This window comes from Camelus dromedarius, chromosome 12 (assembly GCF_036321535.1).
Source record: "Camelus dromedarius isolate mCamDro1 chromosome 12, mCamDro1.pat, whole genome shotgun sequence".
In the NCBI taxonomy this organism is placed as follows: Eukaryota; Metazoa; Chordata; class Mammalia; order Artiodactyla; family Camelidae; genus Camelus; species Camelus dromedarius.
Window position 1 is genome coordinate 49,228,248 of NC_087447.1, and position 15,778 is coordinate 49,244,025.

Sequence of the window (15,778 nt, forward strand, 5' to 3'; positions counted from 1 at the left end):
ACCACCACAATCCATTGTACCTGTGGGAAGACTTGGACCAAACATTGAGAACTAGTATTGCAGCTTCTGCCCAATGGAATGATGCTTTACTAGAGTTTATTATGAAATACAAAACTCATATAGAGCAAAACTGTATAAAGCCTAAAATACACAGTTTATTTGTAAAGAGAGCACCATGTCACCATTATTCAGGGGAGAATGAAACATTGACAACACCTCATAAGCCCTTTGGTAGCCCTCTCTGATAATAAACCTCTCTCTCTCCTGCGGAATAATCATGATTCTGATTTTTATAATAAATATGCCTTCTCTTTTCTTCATAGCTAGTGATATCTGTATGCATTCATAAAAAAACGTGGTTTAGGGTTGCCTGTCTTTAAATTTTATACAGCTGGAATCATATCACATGTATCCTCTTGAGTTGTGATTCTTTCCCTCCATATTATGTGGGATTCCTCTATGTCGTTGCATGTATATATAATTCCTTCATAGGTTATTGGCATAGAGCGTTATATTTTACGAACATTTCACAAATTGGAGAAATGCTGTTGTGCTAGATTATAGAGTATGTGTGTCTTCAACATTATAAGACAGTGAGTGATAGTGTTTTCCAAAGTAGCTGTACCAATTAACATTCCCACTTTCAATGCATGAGGGCTCCATCAACCCACATCCTTGCCAGCCTGGGTTATCATCAGACTTTGACATTTTAGCCAGTCTGGTTGTCTTCTAGTGGTGACTATCTGCTATTGTAATTTGTACTTCTATTACTGAAGAAGTTGTGCACATTTTCTAATATTTATTGGACATTTGTTTATTTCCTCTTGTGAAGTATTTTGTGCATTTTTCCAATGGTTTGACTACCTTTTTTAAAATTAATTTGGAGTGATTCTCTATATATCCTGGCTATGAATCCTGAGTCTTTTAGTTGGTTATATGCATTGCAAATAACTTCTTTTGTCCTATAGCTTGGCTTTTCACTTTCTTTTTAGTGTCTTTTGATGAACAGCAGTTTTTAAGGCAGTCAAATTTATACTTCTTTTCTCTAGGTTTAGACCTTTCAAAAAATCTTATTTAAGAAAATATTTCCCCATCCCAAGACCAGGACTGTAGTCTCCTATACAGTTTTATAGTTTTGCCCTTCATATTAAGATTAAGATTGATTTTTGTGTTTGAGGTGAGATACAAATTTCATTTTTTGACATATGGATATCTGAAAGTACTAATATCCTTTACTATATGTCCATCTTTGACACTGATCTGCAGTGTCATTTATATATCCATTACCCGTATATTCAAGGGTATGCTTCTAGGCACTCAATTCTGTTTCATTGATCTATATGTCTATCTATGTCGTAATGACTAACCTCTTTGCATTCCCATCTTTATTACTATCTTAGCCTTATTATATTAAAAATCTATTTGATATTCTTAAGAAGATACTTTTTGTATTTTATCTGATATTTTTATTTTTTTCCACAGAAGGATTGAGTTCATTACCTAGCTTATCATTAATGGAAAGGAAAGTCCCAATGATATATTTCTGGCCCTGATATAAGTCATTCTTTCCTTCAAAAAATTTTTTGATGACATTCTCTCTTCTTAGCACACTGGTATCCTGGGAGCAGAATTAACTACATCTAAGGATTAAGGGTCTCCAGAATGCCCTGGGTCCTGGGGACATGCCATTTTGGTGATGGCTGCTTTCACATCCTTGTTCCTCAGTGTGTAGATGAGGGGGTTGAGGACTGGTGTGAGAATGGCAAACACCACGTTGCCCATGACGTGCAAGTCAAGGGGCAGGTCTGCCCTATAGGCCACATAGGCTATGGCAATGGAGGAGTAGTAGGTGCCAACCACCAGCCGGTGGAAGCTGCATGTGGAGAAGGCTTTTGAGCGTCCTTCTCGGGAGCTGATGCGAAGCACCGAGGCCAGGATGTGGGCATAGGAGAGAAGCACCAGGAGAAGGGGCAGGAAGGACACCACCATGGCGATGCAGAAGCCCATGAAGGCCTGGGGTGTGGTGTCAGAACAGGAGGCCTGGACCACAGCCAGGTGGTCACAGAAGCAACAGTAGATGTGAGCAGTGCTGTCAAAAGCCATGTGGGAGGTCTGCACCACTGCTGGGATGGGCAGGAGGAGGGCAGTGAGCCAGGCACTGGCTGCCAGTGCAGCATTGATCTGTGGGGTCATGAGGACAGGGTAGTGCACTGGGCGGCAGATAGCCACATAGCAGTCATAGGCCATGACCACCAGGATGAAGGCTTCAGAGCAGGAGAAGCTGTGGAAGAGGTACATCTGCAGGAAGCAGGCAGGGAAGCTGAGGCAGCGGTCCCCAAGTAAGAGTAGGGACAGCATCTTGGAGACAGTGGATGTGGTGAAAAGAATGTCCAGGGCAGAGAGGTTGATCAGGAAGAAATACATGGGCTTGTGGAGTCTGGGGTCTATCACCACGGCCACCAGGATCAGGGTGTTACCAATCAGGATGAGCAAGTAGAAGAAAAGGAAGATGAAGAAGGCAGGGAGGAAAAGGAACTCCTGTAGAGAGGGGATGCCCACCAACTAGAAGACAGGTAAAGAGTCTTCTGATCCATTACAGGCTGTGGCATCCATGGTGGGACAGAGCTACATGTCAGGGTGACAGGCAGCAGGAACATCTGGAAACTGAATGACACAGGAGTTTGGAATAAGAATTCTACACATTTCTCTCTGTTATTATTGCAATCCAAATCATTTATGACCAGGTTTAGAGGACTGGTGGTACAATCCAATATTAATTCTTTCATCTTAACCCACAATTTACTCCTTCCTTCTTCCATTAAGTCTTTAGTAAGTAACTACAATGTTACAAAGCTGTGAGCAGGTAAACAAGGCACACAAGGCCCCTGCCTTCACAGGACTTAAATTCTACTAGAAGAATATATTTAAAAGCCAATCACACAGTTAATTATCTAGTGACAACTGAAAATGCATTGAAATAGCTTCTATCCCTTTTCTACTCCATGTCCCACACTATATTTTGGGTATCAGATTGTTACCCAACCAAACTTGTGTCCTCTGCCCTGCATGCAATAAAGCCAATCTACTGACACTGGGTTGTGGTGAAGGAAAGTACAGGGTTTACTGCATGGTGGCAAGCAAGGAATCCAGGAAGCTAGTGCTTAAGAGACCTGAAGTCTCTGACGGCTTCCAGGGAAAGGTTTTTAAAGACAGGATGAAGGAAGGGGGTTGTGGGGTACGTGATCAGCTCATGGACATTCTTCTGATCAGTTGGTAGTAAGGTAATCAGGAGTCAAAATCATCAATCTTCTGGTTCCAACCAGTTGGGGTCTATGTGCTTGTGGGCAGCATATAGTTAACTTCTACCTGGTAGGGGTTTCAGTATCTTCAAAACAGCTCAAAGGACATGATTCAGAATATTATCTATAGCCCTTGAGGAGGAAATAAACGTCCTTGACTTTGTTTAATGGCTAAACTATTATTATTTTGTCTTGGTTGACTGTTTCCCTTTGTTTCTGCATTTTCTCACTTCTCTGATTAAATTTATTCTTTGAACTGCAGGGAAGGCTTAGGAGGCTACAGTTTTTCTACAGGAGGAAAGGCCCTATAGGGTCCTGCTCAGTTATAGGATCTTAGATGAGCTCTTAGATTCCTTCATTATGGTGTCTCCTTTTGCTCTCGTATAAAGTTCTATTAAGTAATGTCACTATCACCCCATCATTAGGAAGGGCTAATTTTTCCAAGGTTCTCAGGCTGCCTGCTCAGTCCATTCATTACCAAGGGAGTGGCTTTCCTCTCATTTTCCAGGTGCAGCAGCTCTGCCTGCCTCTCTCCCCGCTGAGTTCTCTGGGAGCTCTCCCACTCACATTTCAGTGACAGGAAGGACAAATGACTGCGGAAGGACAGCTTTCTTCCTGATGGAGCCCAAGCTGATGGTGACCACTCAGGGCATGTCCTGGATTTATCATATTCCTTCCTCCTGGCTGCCACAGCACAGCAGCAGGTGTTGTGTTTGGTTATTTGATGCCCACTGTGCTGGGTATTGGCTCCTCCAATACCAACTCAGAAGAAGCCACAATGAGCTGTCATGAGAGCCATTGTTGCTAGAAAGGACAGAGAAATGAAAGCTGCCCAAAGACAAAAAGCCCTATATCAGAGATTGTTCACTAAATGTGTGCTTGGGTCAAAGGGGTAGTGGGGGGTGGGGTGGGGACTGCTGAGTTTGAGCTGAAGCAATTTTGTTTTTGATGAGCGATCCAGGCAGCTTCATGTTTAAATCTGCATCACTGCTGTTTGAACCCTAGTGATTTCACAGTTTCCTTTTGAATTCCTAGGAATGACAGCTACTTTCTTTCTTTCCGAAAACAAATGCAAAACAAACTAGCTAAAAACACCTCTCATGTCCTAGAATCATAGAATGTCAGACTAGAAAAAAAGGTTTTTTTAATCTTCAGTTCCAATCCGACTCCCCTTCCCCCACACTTCCTCACCACCTTTTAAAAATTTACTAGTTTGCTCTGTGATTGATTTAGATCGTGCAGCCTGGCTTCTAGATTTGGAAGTGGTAACCGTCAAATGCTTTGTCTAAAATGAGCATGGGAGAGACAACCATCCTGTGTGTGTGATCCTTGAAAGAGAACCTCAGAAGTCACCCACAGGATCCGGCAGGAGAGTGACCTAATTGTCTCCATTTTAAAGAGTTAACCCTCAGTTAACCAGAACCCCATTCCAAAAAGTATGGTCACCAGGTTTTTCTTATATCTGAAGGAATGCAAACTGCGCTGCCCTGGACATTCTGCTCTCAGATAGGCAGTTGTGGCTGCCAGTCACGAGTGAGGCAGAGCAGGGTATTTCAGAGGCAGAAACACAGAGGGCCAAGGCCAGAGGGCCCCTAAGGGAGCCATCAAGTCAGCTGCCCCTCTCCTCCCTCCCGTGTCCCACTGCTTTGCAGATGAAGGTAGGGATGCTGAGACTTTGATAGAGAGATGGCACATGGCTTTTCACTGCCAGGCAGTGCTGGCCCAGACAACAGGTAGACCAGGCGTGTGCTGGGTCACCAGCCAAGCAGGAGCACCAAAAATACTTTCTGAAAGAGTTTAACATTTGATCTTCCAAAGCACCATTCAACCAGCCCATGACAGGAAATATCCTGGATATTGACTGATCTTTCTTACACTTATTTTACAGGTTAGGGTTCTTGTTTTGCTTTCACACTATATCTGAGTGATGAACCCCATGCTTAGGACCTAAAGGGTCCTGTTTCCCAGGGTGCAGAACTTTCCTCAGTAGGTTCTCCCTGTCGGAATTGTCTGTGAGCTAATTACAGTGCAGGTAGGGACCAGGAAGTACAGAAAAACCAATCACCAGCTGTCCGACCCGATGCTGCATTCTACATACATCATCTCCTCCCATCACCCAATCCTGCCAGGGAGTGGTTATGCTTGTTAAACAAATGAGAAACTGAGGGTTAGAGGACAGACCCTTGTTCAAGGCGAAGACTGGTGAAGGGTGAGAACAGAAGTCACTCTGGAGCCAGCCTGCTGTAAAGGAACCCCGCCTGGCAACCAAAAGTCCTGGCTTCTAGACCAGTTCTGCCATTCACTTTCTGTGCTTTTGGTGTATAGTTGTTGGCATAACTGATACCATCTTGCACCCTTTCAGTGTCTCCTGTCCTCCTGCTGACCCTAGCCAGGCTTTTACTGTGCAGTAAACCACTTCTCTGTCATCAAGGGCTTTGTAGTTAATAGATATTGTCCAGTAATCATTAGAACCCTGTGGCCTGTGTTAGTCCCCAGACAATGCTGACTTCACTGATATATATTTGGCGCCCACAAGACTAGTCACTCATTTATAAATCTTGACTTAGGAATGCACGTTCTGTCTCCAAGCACCTACCCCCAAATCTTAGGTTAGCTGTAAAACTGTCCAAGTGGCCCCTCAGTGGGGCCTAGCACAGTTGTGAATGCTTCTGGATCTTTGTCCACCCGATCCCGATCCTACCCTGCAAATAAGTTACCCTATAATAAACTGATTCATTGATTATATGGAGCTGCCTGCCTCATTTTTGGGTCTCAAGATGCCCCCTCAATTCGGTGGGTACTTTTTGTTCTCTCTGTCTTCCAACACTTGGTTTTCTCATTTGTGCAGTGAGGGGTTTGGAGGAAAAGACCTCTGAGGAGTTTCCAATTCAATGAGCCCTTTTCTGAGTGTCCCCTCTATGTCCAGCAGAGTGGATATCACAGGGTCCATGCCCCAAAGGAGAGGGCGAGGGCTCTTCCACATAGTGAGCTCCTGCTGCCAGCCAAGTGCTTTACCTTCATCCTGTCCTGTGGGTCTTGGTGGTCAAGGATGTGCACTTGTGAGTCATAAAGGACTGGATTCCAGTCCCAGCTCCTACCTGCAGCTGTGTCACCTTGGGCAAGTCACATTCCCCTCTCTGAGCTTGTTTCCCTCAGCTGTGACCCTCTGGGGTTGTTGTGAGTCCTCATGGAGAGAATCCTTAGGCAATGCTACATAAGAGCCTGGAACAGGTAAGCACTCAAAGTTCACTAGGGTTTCCAGTGGTTACTGCTGTGATCAGCCTGGATTCCTGTGGGAAAGCCGTGGCCAAAATGATTTAAATCCCACCTCTGAGCACATGGACCTGCCAGGATATGTGGTCCAAGATTTCACAGTCCACATATGCAGAACCAACCTGGATCCTGGGCGCCTGCCTCTTATGCACATCCAATCAGTCTTCCTGATCCCTAGCCCTGGTTCTACATTCCCCTCACTCAGGTCTTTGCTGAGCTTTGATACTTCATTCCCCGCCCACTCACCTGCCAAGCCCTGCCTACCTTGGTGTCTCTCGTAGTGTCCCCTTTGTATCTTCCAACCTTGCTTGGCAGGGAAGAGCCAGGTATGTGCTAAGCTGTGGCTTATTAAACCCCGTAACCCCTACTTTCAGCCAGGCCTGCTGAGGTCCTCTCCCTCAAGATGGGACTCCTTTGGGGCATTGTGCCTTTTCCACCAGTCACCCAGAATCAACTTCTTGGCACCTCCTAGAGCGTGTGTTGGGAGGGGACTTGCTTCTGGGATTTGCTGATAATGAGAACAACATTGTTAACAGCCCTCACGGGTTTCAGAGCTTTACAAACAATGGGGCAGCTTTTATTAACATTATTCCATCTAGTCCTCAGGACAGCCAGAGGAGACAGGCAGCCCAAGAGGAGGAAACTGAGGTCCAGAGAAGTGAAATGACTTTCCAGTGCTTACACTGATGTTTAGCATCAGAGCTGCCAGGCAGACCCAGGACTTCATTCCCAGGCCTGTGCTCTGCATGTTCCATTGTGAGTAAGGGCATCAGGTCTAAAATGAGAAGTCCTGTGTTTGAATACCAGTTCTAATATATTTTAGCTATGTCACCTTAGGCAATAACTTAACCTCTCTGAGTCTGAGTTACTCCATCTGTAAAATGGTACATAACAGTATTACCTATCTCGTAGTTTTTGAGAGGATTCAATGAGGTAAGGGACACAGGGTGCTTGGAGTGAAACATGATTATTTGAAAATTACTCCAAAAGGTTTGTTTGTGGTACCTGGCAATAGCCAGGGCAGAGGCTGCCTGCATAGTTTCCCAGAGGACTGGTCATGTTCATCTCCTGCAGAAGAAACTGCAACTTTCATGGGCTCTTAGGGTCTCTAGATGCCAAACAGCTGGCTTTACCAGGTACTGCAGTCTACAGCTGGCACCTAAGCTTAGACTGCTTAGCATCCAGTAGTCAGTTTGTTCTGCTTGTAAAGCTCCTCTCTTGCTCCCTTTCCCCCCAAAAAGAAAAGCAATAAGGGTCAGGGCCATTATGCCTCTATCTTAGGATGTACATGTACGAGCTGTTAGCAGCCAACACTCATCTGCTAGAGGGCAGGCCACCAACTGTATCTACTATAGTATATCCCTTGAAACTCTCAGATTCATTCACTTATCACAAGTGGTTCACTCCACTTGGACATAGGGTTTCCAGCATTCTGATTAGTCACAATTTGGGGGGAAATTTCTAAGAGAAAGATTAACTACTGTTCCTGCTGCTGAAGTCAGTCTCAGCATTGCAAGTGATATTTATAATCTCTCTCCTCTGCCACCCATTCGAGTCCCTTCTCCTTTACCTTCACATTCAGTCACTTCATTTGATCTAAATGTATTCCCTTCTAGCATGGCTCCTCCCTGACAGTTCTGAGCCCCTGGTTACTATATCTCATCAAACTATGGTTGCTTTCATTGCCCATTTACATTAAAGTGGTAAGAAACAAGAAAAGCTCCCTCCCCTGGGTGCCAACCTCCCAGCCCCCATTCATGTAAGAGCAGTCTTACTTCCTCCTGAAGATCAGAGTAGATTGCCCTTCTAAGTATGGTAATTCCTTTTTTTGAGTCCTGGTCTACTTGCCCAGTGGGCTTAAAATGACCAGTCAGAAGTTGTGGCTTTAAATTTAATGAGATTTACTGTGTCTCCTCTGGAATCAGGACTGCTTAATCCACAGAGGTGAAAATCATCAGGACCAGAAGGACAAATTCCCCCAAAATGGGTCACTGAGGGTAATGGTGAGTGGAACCATTCTAACTTCCACTTACTGGTTCTTGGCAGGAAGCATCAATTTTTAATGGGCATCCAAGCTGAAAATGGTTCCTTTCCACTGGACAGGAACATGGACCCTATTACCACTCCCTGATAGAAGCAGCTAGTGGTTTTCTAATGCAATTATTTCAAGCCTCCCACTCACCCCTGACTATATTGCTGATACATGAGGACTTGCTAACAAACAAGTGATACCAATGCCCAAAATACAAGAACTTACAGGAGAAAATGTTAACATTGAATTAAATGCTAACTTTTTGGTTCCCACAGCCTCTCTCTGTCCTATCACCTGATATTATTTCTCTGGGTCTGACTTCCCAACTAGACTGGATACCCTGAGGACAGCAACTATGTCTGGTTCATTTCTGCCTCTAGCACCTAGTAAATGAATAATTTCTATGAATAATTAGATGATCAAATTTTATTCATCACATTAGTGACTGATGAAAATTGTGAAAACTATAATTACTCTATAGTACTATTGGGAACCCTTCTTAATCTGTATTTGAGGACCAGGTTTTGGCTGTCTGTTCAACTGAATGAAGTCAACTTGGGCTGCTACAATTCATTTAAAAATATTTATTGTGTTATTGTGTGTTGGGCACTGTCATTGGTGTCCAGGGAGTTGAATTAGTTGCATCTAAGGATCAAGGGCTCCAGAATGCCCTGGGTCCTGGGGACATGCCATTTTGGGGATGGCTGCTTTCACATCCTTGTTCCTCAGTGTGTAGATGAGGGGGTTGAGGACTGGTGTGAGAATGGCAAACACCACGTTGCCCATGACGTGGAAGTCAAGGGGTAGGTCTGCCCTATAGACCACGTAGGCTATGGCATTGGAGGAGTAGTAGGTGCCAACCACCAGCAGGTGGGAGCTGCACGTGGAGAAGGCTTTTGAGCGTCCTTCTCGGGAGCTGATGCGAAGCACCGAGGCCAGGATGTGGGCATAGGAGAGAAGCACCAGGAGAAGGGGCAGGAAGGACACCACCATGGCGATGCAGAAGCCCATGAAGGCCTGGGGTGTGGTGTCAGAACAGGAGGCCTGGACCACAGCCAGGTGGTCACAGAAGCAATAGTAGATGTGAGCAGTGCTGTCAAAAGCCATGTGGGAGGTCTGAACCCTGCTGGGATGGGCAGGAGGAGGGCAGTGAGCCAGGCACTGGCTGCCAGTGCAGCATTGATCTGTGGGGTCATGAGGACAGGGTAGTGCAGTGGGCGGCAGATAGCCACATAGCGGTCATAAGCCATGACCACCAGGTTGAAGGCTTCAGAGCAGGAGAAGCTATGGAAGAGGTACATTTGCAGGAAACAGGCAGAGAAGCTGAGGTAGCGGTCCCCAAGTACAAGTAGGGACAGCATCTTGGGGATGGTGGTTGTGGTGGAGAGGATGTCCAGGGCAGAGAGGTTGATCAGGAAGAAGTACATGGGTTTGTGGAGGCTGGGCTCTGCCAGCACAGCCACCAGGATCAGGGCGTTACCCATCAGGATGAGAAGGTATATTAAGAGGAAAATCAAGAAGACAGGGAAGAAGAGGGATTCAGGCAGAGAGGGAATGCCCACCAGACAGAAGATGGGTAAGGAGTCCTTTGATCTGTTACAGGTGACTTACATTGTGGGTCAGGGCTGGATGTCTGCAGATACCGGAAACATCAGCACATATCTGGAAACCGGGATAATCAGGGAAACATTAACCAGAACATGTATCTTTTTCTTTTCGACCATAGATCTCAGTCTCAACCACTGCTTTGTGCAGGAATTTCGTTGCACAACTAAGATTCCCAGGATGGTGAGGTGTCTAACGACTAATGGTTGAAAAGCTGGTCCTAACTGCTGGGGAAGAGAGACGGACACAAATATCTGAAAAGCTGTCCAAGAGCAGGAATAAAGAATTGAGGCTACTATTATCAGCTCCAGGGACCCAGAGTTCAGCCCCACATATGGAATAAGTTTTTTACAGTTAAAACTATCCCATACAGCAAAAGACTGGCTTGAAAATGTGTAAATTCCCTATAACTAGAGGTATGTAAAGCTGCGATCTTTTTTGCCTGAAATGCTGCAGGGGAGGTTTAATATTTGGATAGGAGCTAGATTGAAAACCTTGAAGCAATTCCTGACCCTAGATCCATTAATTCTTAAGAAAAAATAAAGTAACATAAGTGAACCACATCAATCAGATGGCGGGGTTTGAGGGGCAGATTTATTCCATCTGAGGGAAAAGGTCTCGAGAAGTATCCATTTATGTTCAAATGTCAATTAAAAAATCAAGTAGCTTCTGTATTAGTTCCACTAGTTCCTTTAAGGATATCTGATATGGTAGCTTAGTTCCTGATACCACAGGTAAAGGAACACCCTGGATATGGAACTGTTGATAAACCACTTACCAGATTTTGACTACTGTCAGCATCAGAATCGTGACTACAGCCATTTGGCACAAGCCCATCCAGTCCAGATATCTCTACACAGCAGGTCCTGAATGGGGTTCTTTTACCTGAGACCTCGTGAAGACAACAGGATCAGTGGTTGAGAGTGATGAAGCTAAACCCTGGAGTGAAAACTCTATGTACTTCACTAAGGTTCCCTTGACTTATGTGCCTCTGAGCCTAGAGGCTTGTCAATGGCCTCTGATAAAGACTCCCAACTCTTGAGATCTGGTGGGAACTGGTGGGACTCCTTCCTCAGGGTTGGCTGAAAGAACCATTTCTGTACAGCTCTGGACTCAATTCCTCTTCTATGCCCTGCTCCATTCTCATCTTACTCCGCCTAGGCTGGGACATTGTGACTCTGGAATCACTGTTCTTTGTGTCTACATTTCCTTTTGCTTGAGGATTCCCTTTCTATGATATCTTATTGACAGGTAGAGCAGCTTCCCCCAAGGGCTGCTACAGAATGCCGTCTTTACCTGAGAATGGCTTCTCTTTCTGTGCTGCTGCTGCTGGGGCTCTCTGTCTGTCTCAGTCTAACCTGGGTGCCCTAGGACTTGCCTTTGTATCCTGTCTCGTGGTTGTATCCAGGGACAAACCATTCTGATTTGCCTACAACTGCCTGGTTTTAGCACTGCAAATCCCATGTCCCAGGAAATCCTAGTCCCTGGCAAGCCTTGGAGACTGGTCACCCTATGAGAGTCTTTGGTAGGAGTCATTTCCCAAATGGAATCCAGGTTGAAGATGGATTCTCCCCCTAATGGGAAAAAACAGACTCCAAGGTGCTCCCCGGGTTACTGAGCAATCTTCCCCTTCTCCACTGGTGCAGCTCACAGGTGTCACTGTTTAGCCATTTCGTGCCCACTGCCCTGACCCCCAGTTCAAAGGACACCCTAGAGAGCTGAAAAGTCTCAGAACCAGTCAGGAGAGAAAACCAAGCCCTCTGCAGAGAGTAACTCCACTCCTTGGAGGCCACTGAAGAAGGTTACTGTGTATCCACGGCAGCCCAAGACCCCCCCCCCCCGCCAAATGACACTTTCCAACCCCCAGAACTGAGATGAGGGAAGTGTTGACTCACCCTTCACCTTGACTAAGCGATCCAGGGTTGGGCTATGTTGACGTTCAGATTGTTGCTTCCCTGCCCCAATGACCCCTGGAATAGAACCACTTGGTTTTCCAAAACCATGTCCAGCTTCTTTCTAATGAAAACTGTCTTATGTCACAGAATATGTAAGTGTGGAAATGGCCCTGCAGATAGTTGAGTCCCTGATCCTTTCCTCACAAATAAAGAGTCAAGTTGGGGTGGGGATGGGGAGCAGCCCGAGGTCAACAACAGGTCAGTACCAGACTTAGTCCTTAAACCAGGCCCCTCGCTCTGACCTTGGACTCTTTCCACAAAGACGGGCCTCCTGGAGAATTTGGAAGCTCTGGTTTCCACCTGAGGAAAAGTTAGACCAAAGGTTTTATTTTCCTCTCTCTATTTCTGAGGCTGATGTCAGAGGCAGTTATGAATTTGTTTTGTTCTGAGGGCATTTTCAAACAGTTTCATATGGACTGGTTACTAAATAGAGGCTCTACATGCTAGAAAAGTGCTTTTTTTAAAAAATGGCTTAAGGAAGAGGTGGACTAGGCACATCTGCATGGAAAGAAGTCACAACAGCCAGGCCCCATGTCCTGGGCAGAACTGTTGTACACCCAAGTGCCTGTTAGAAGCTGGGCTATTATAAACCTTCAATAAATTTTTTCTAATAAATGAATTAATCAATGAAGGGTTAACCTAAGTTAAACTGAACTTCTTCCCATTATGGACTAGTCAGGGGGGATTTTTTTTCCCTTTTATTTTAGCATCTAAATTGATACAAACCACATTTCCTTGAAAGTTGCTGCAGTTCTAAGTTGTTCTCTCTACTGACTGGGCTCATGTAAGCAGGTTGTGCAAGGTTAACAGGGCAATCATGGAGCATCAGAGTCAGAAGACTCTTTAAAAGCAGGCAATGAAGTCCCATCCCCATTGCCCTCCCCCCATTTTTCAAATTAAAAAACTTAGAGAACGGAACAACTTGCTCAAGTCACACAGGGAGCTTGTGGCAGAGCAACATTGGAAGCCAGACTCCTGGCTCCCTGCCCAGGGCTCCCAAGGGTCCACCACGGGAGAGTCACTGAAGCTTCCCTGTCTGGCAGTACAGATCATTCTGGGTGTCATCATCCATGTTTCCCTCACTGACCTGGGGGTTCCATGAGCCTAGAGGTTGGCTCTGACTCTTTCCCTATAAAACCAGCATTTCAGAGGGGCCCAGTACCTGGCTTCTTGGTGTTTCCACAGGCACAGACTGGAGCACAGCTGTCCTGACCACCTCAGGGCTTTCCCTCTATCATCCCTGCAGAATCAAACACTTGATACTGTGGGGAACTTCTGGTTCTGCTCCATTATTGTTGCTGATAGGGAGGAGAAGGCCCAGAGAGAGGCTATGCCTGGCCAAAGTCACACAATTAGTAAATCAATAACAGAGCCAGCCAGCCTGGAATGCTGTAAATTGGGGCAGAAAATTTTTAGCTCATTTCCCTTCTCTTAGAGCCCTTCTCATTGTGGGGTGAATGTCCCTAACTGCCTGTCCCCCTAAACTGTGCCCTTCCATAACCTTGTCCCTCCCTGGGCTCTGACAGGCTCTGGACACTTCCTTTGTAGCTCTTATATCTACATGAGGGTGGGTTGGCTCACCAGCAACCTGGGCCACTCCAGCTGCCCTGCTTCCAAGCCAGCACTGCCTCAGTGGGGAGAACCAGGTAGGGGCTGAGACTGGTTCCATTAAACCTCCCTAGCCTGCTAGGATCCTGCCCACTGTGGTCCCTTCTAATAGGGTCCTGTGTAGCATTTTTCTGGGGACTCCCAAGTGGCTGGTTAGCAGCTACTACTGGGCTTTGTTGATATTAGAACAACAAAATTAATGGTCCTCTCTGGGGCATAGAACTCTGTGGGCTATGGAGGCTCTCCCACTTATTGAGCAATAATTCATATCCCCATGTGACAGATGAGGAAACGGATACTCAGAGGTGAAAGAAATTGCCCAAGTCACACAGCAGGCCAAGGACAAGGCAGGACCAAAGTCTCAGATTTGGTAACCCAGTCTAGCCTCTGAGCCAACCAGTTACACAAACAAGAAAAAGTTTGTGAAAAAAATATCTTTGTAAATGTAAAGTGCTGTTCTATTGGCCAGGGGATGGGGATACCCTTTGAGTGTTTTGAAGCTAGAGGAACAAGTATGACAGAGCAGAGAACCACTCAGTTTCCCAAATCATCTCTCTCTCTCACTCACTTGGCCTCTCTTACTCACTCTCACTCTTAGACTCCTTATAACTCTAAGCCCAATCCCCCTCCACGGAGTCTTCTGTGACTTCATCTTCTTCTAGCCCCCAGGGCTCTTGCTATCCTCTGGATTAACCAGGCTGGCTGCCTATGCCACCCATTTTAAACATTAGGAGAACTGAGGTTCATCATTCATTCCACATTGAATGAAGCTGGCTTTATGCTGTGTTCCTGATTACAGGGAATTGGCAGAGTCTAGCAGGGGCAGCCAGTGGAAAAAACTGACTGCCAATCATATCCAATGCGATCTGTGCTACGATAGAGTTGAAGGGCTTAGAGGAAGGAACAAAGCAGGTTTGCACCATGAAAGACAGCCTTCAGGTGAGTTGTGAACTGTAAGCAGATGAGGAGAGCTCTCCAGGCCAATAAGGCAGGGGCAAAGTCAGGAAGGGGTGGAAAGGTAGGAGTTAGAGGGGCAGACAGAAGTTTGTTTGGGATGCAGTATCGAGGGAAACTGGGAGTCTCAAAAGACGAGGCTAAAGAGGTCAGCAGGGCCAGAACCAGAAGGGTTTCAAATTCCAGGCCAGGGAATAAGAACTCAGCTTGAGGACATTGGAGAACCAGGGCCAGCCTTCCTGCAGGGGACTAACAGATGCATGTTTCAGAAAGATCACACCCACTGTCACATGGAGAATGGATTTAAATGGGAGAGGCTAGAGGCAGGGAGGCCAGTCAGTGAGCTAGACAGTGACAAGATAAATAGAGTGAAGGAAAAATGACAACAATGACAGAAACCACTGCCATTTACTGAGTGCTCATTTGTGCGAATGACTGTGCCCAGGTGGTCATGGTCATCGCTTCAGTCCATCTGAGGAGTGGTTTTTATTATTCAACCATCTCCAAGGCCACACTTTTTAACTATCAAGAATCAGAGACTTTTACTTCAATTAAAAATAAAAATAAAATAATAATAATAAAGAATCAGAGAAATCCTCAAGAGGCAGGAGAGCCAGAATTTGATAACTGTGTATGAAAGAGTCCAAGACTCTTGGCATTCTAGCTTGGGTGACAAGGCAGATGGTGGTAATGTTGTCTGAATTTGAAGACCACGGTGGTGGGTGGTGGGTGGTGAGCAGTGTAGGTGGGAAGAAGTTTTTGGAGGAAGGTGATGAGTTCCCTTTTGGACATGTTGCATTAGAGGAGCCCATGAGACATCCAAGTGGGGATGTCCAGCAGATATGGGAGGGTTTAAGTTTAGAGCTCAGGAGAGAAAGCTGAGTTGCTGACAGACTTGGGAAGGCTATGCTTTATGGAGCTAGGGAGAGAGTGTAGACTTAGAAGGAAAGAAATTTGGAGGAAACCAGCATGAGACTGAGGCAGAACAAGAAGGGCCTGCAAAAGATGCTGGGGAAAAAAATGGCTAGAGAGAGTGAAGCAAAGCCAGGGAG

General features: G+C 45.8%; 1 protein-coding gene and 1 pseudogene across 1 annotated transcript; both read right to left on the reverse strand.

The window, feature by feature from the left end:
- Positions 1–1,647: 1,647 nt before the first annotated feature.
- LOC105098209 (olfactory receptor 2AT4-like) lies at positions 1,648–2,613 on the reverse strand. The gene is given in 1 exon segment (XM_010990853.2): positions 1,648–2,613. A coding segment is annotated over 1 exon segment (966 nt).
- Positions 2,614–9,201: 6,588 nt separating this feature from the next.
- Positions 9,202–10,217, reverse strand: LOC135322591 (olfactory receptor 2AT4-like; annotated as a pseudogene).
- Between the last annotated feature and the right edge of the window lie 5,561 nt (positions 10,218–15,778).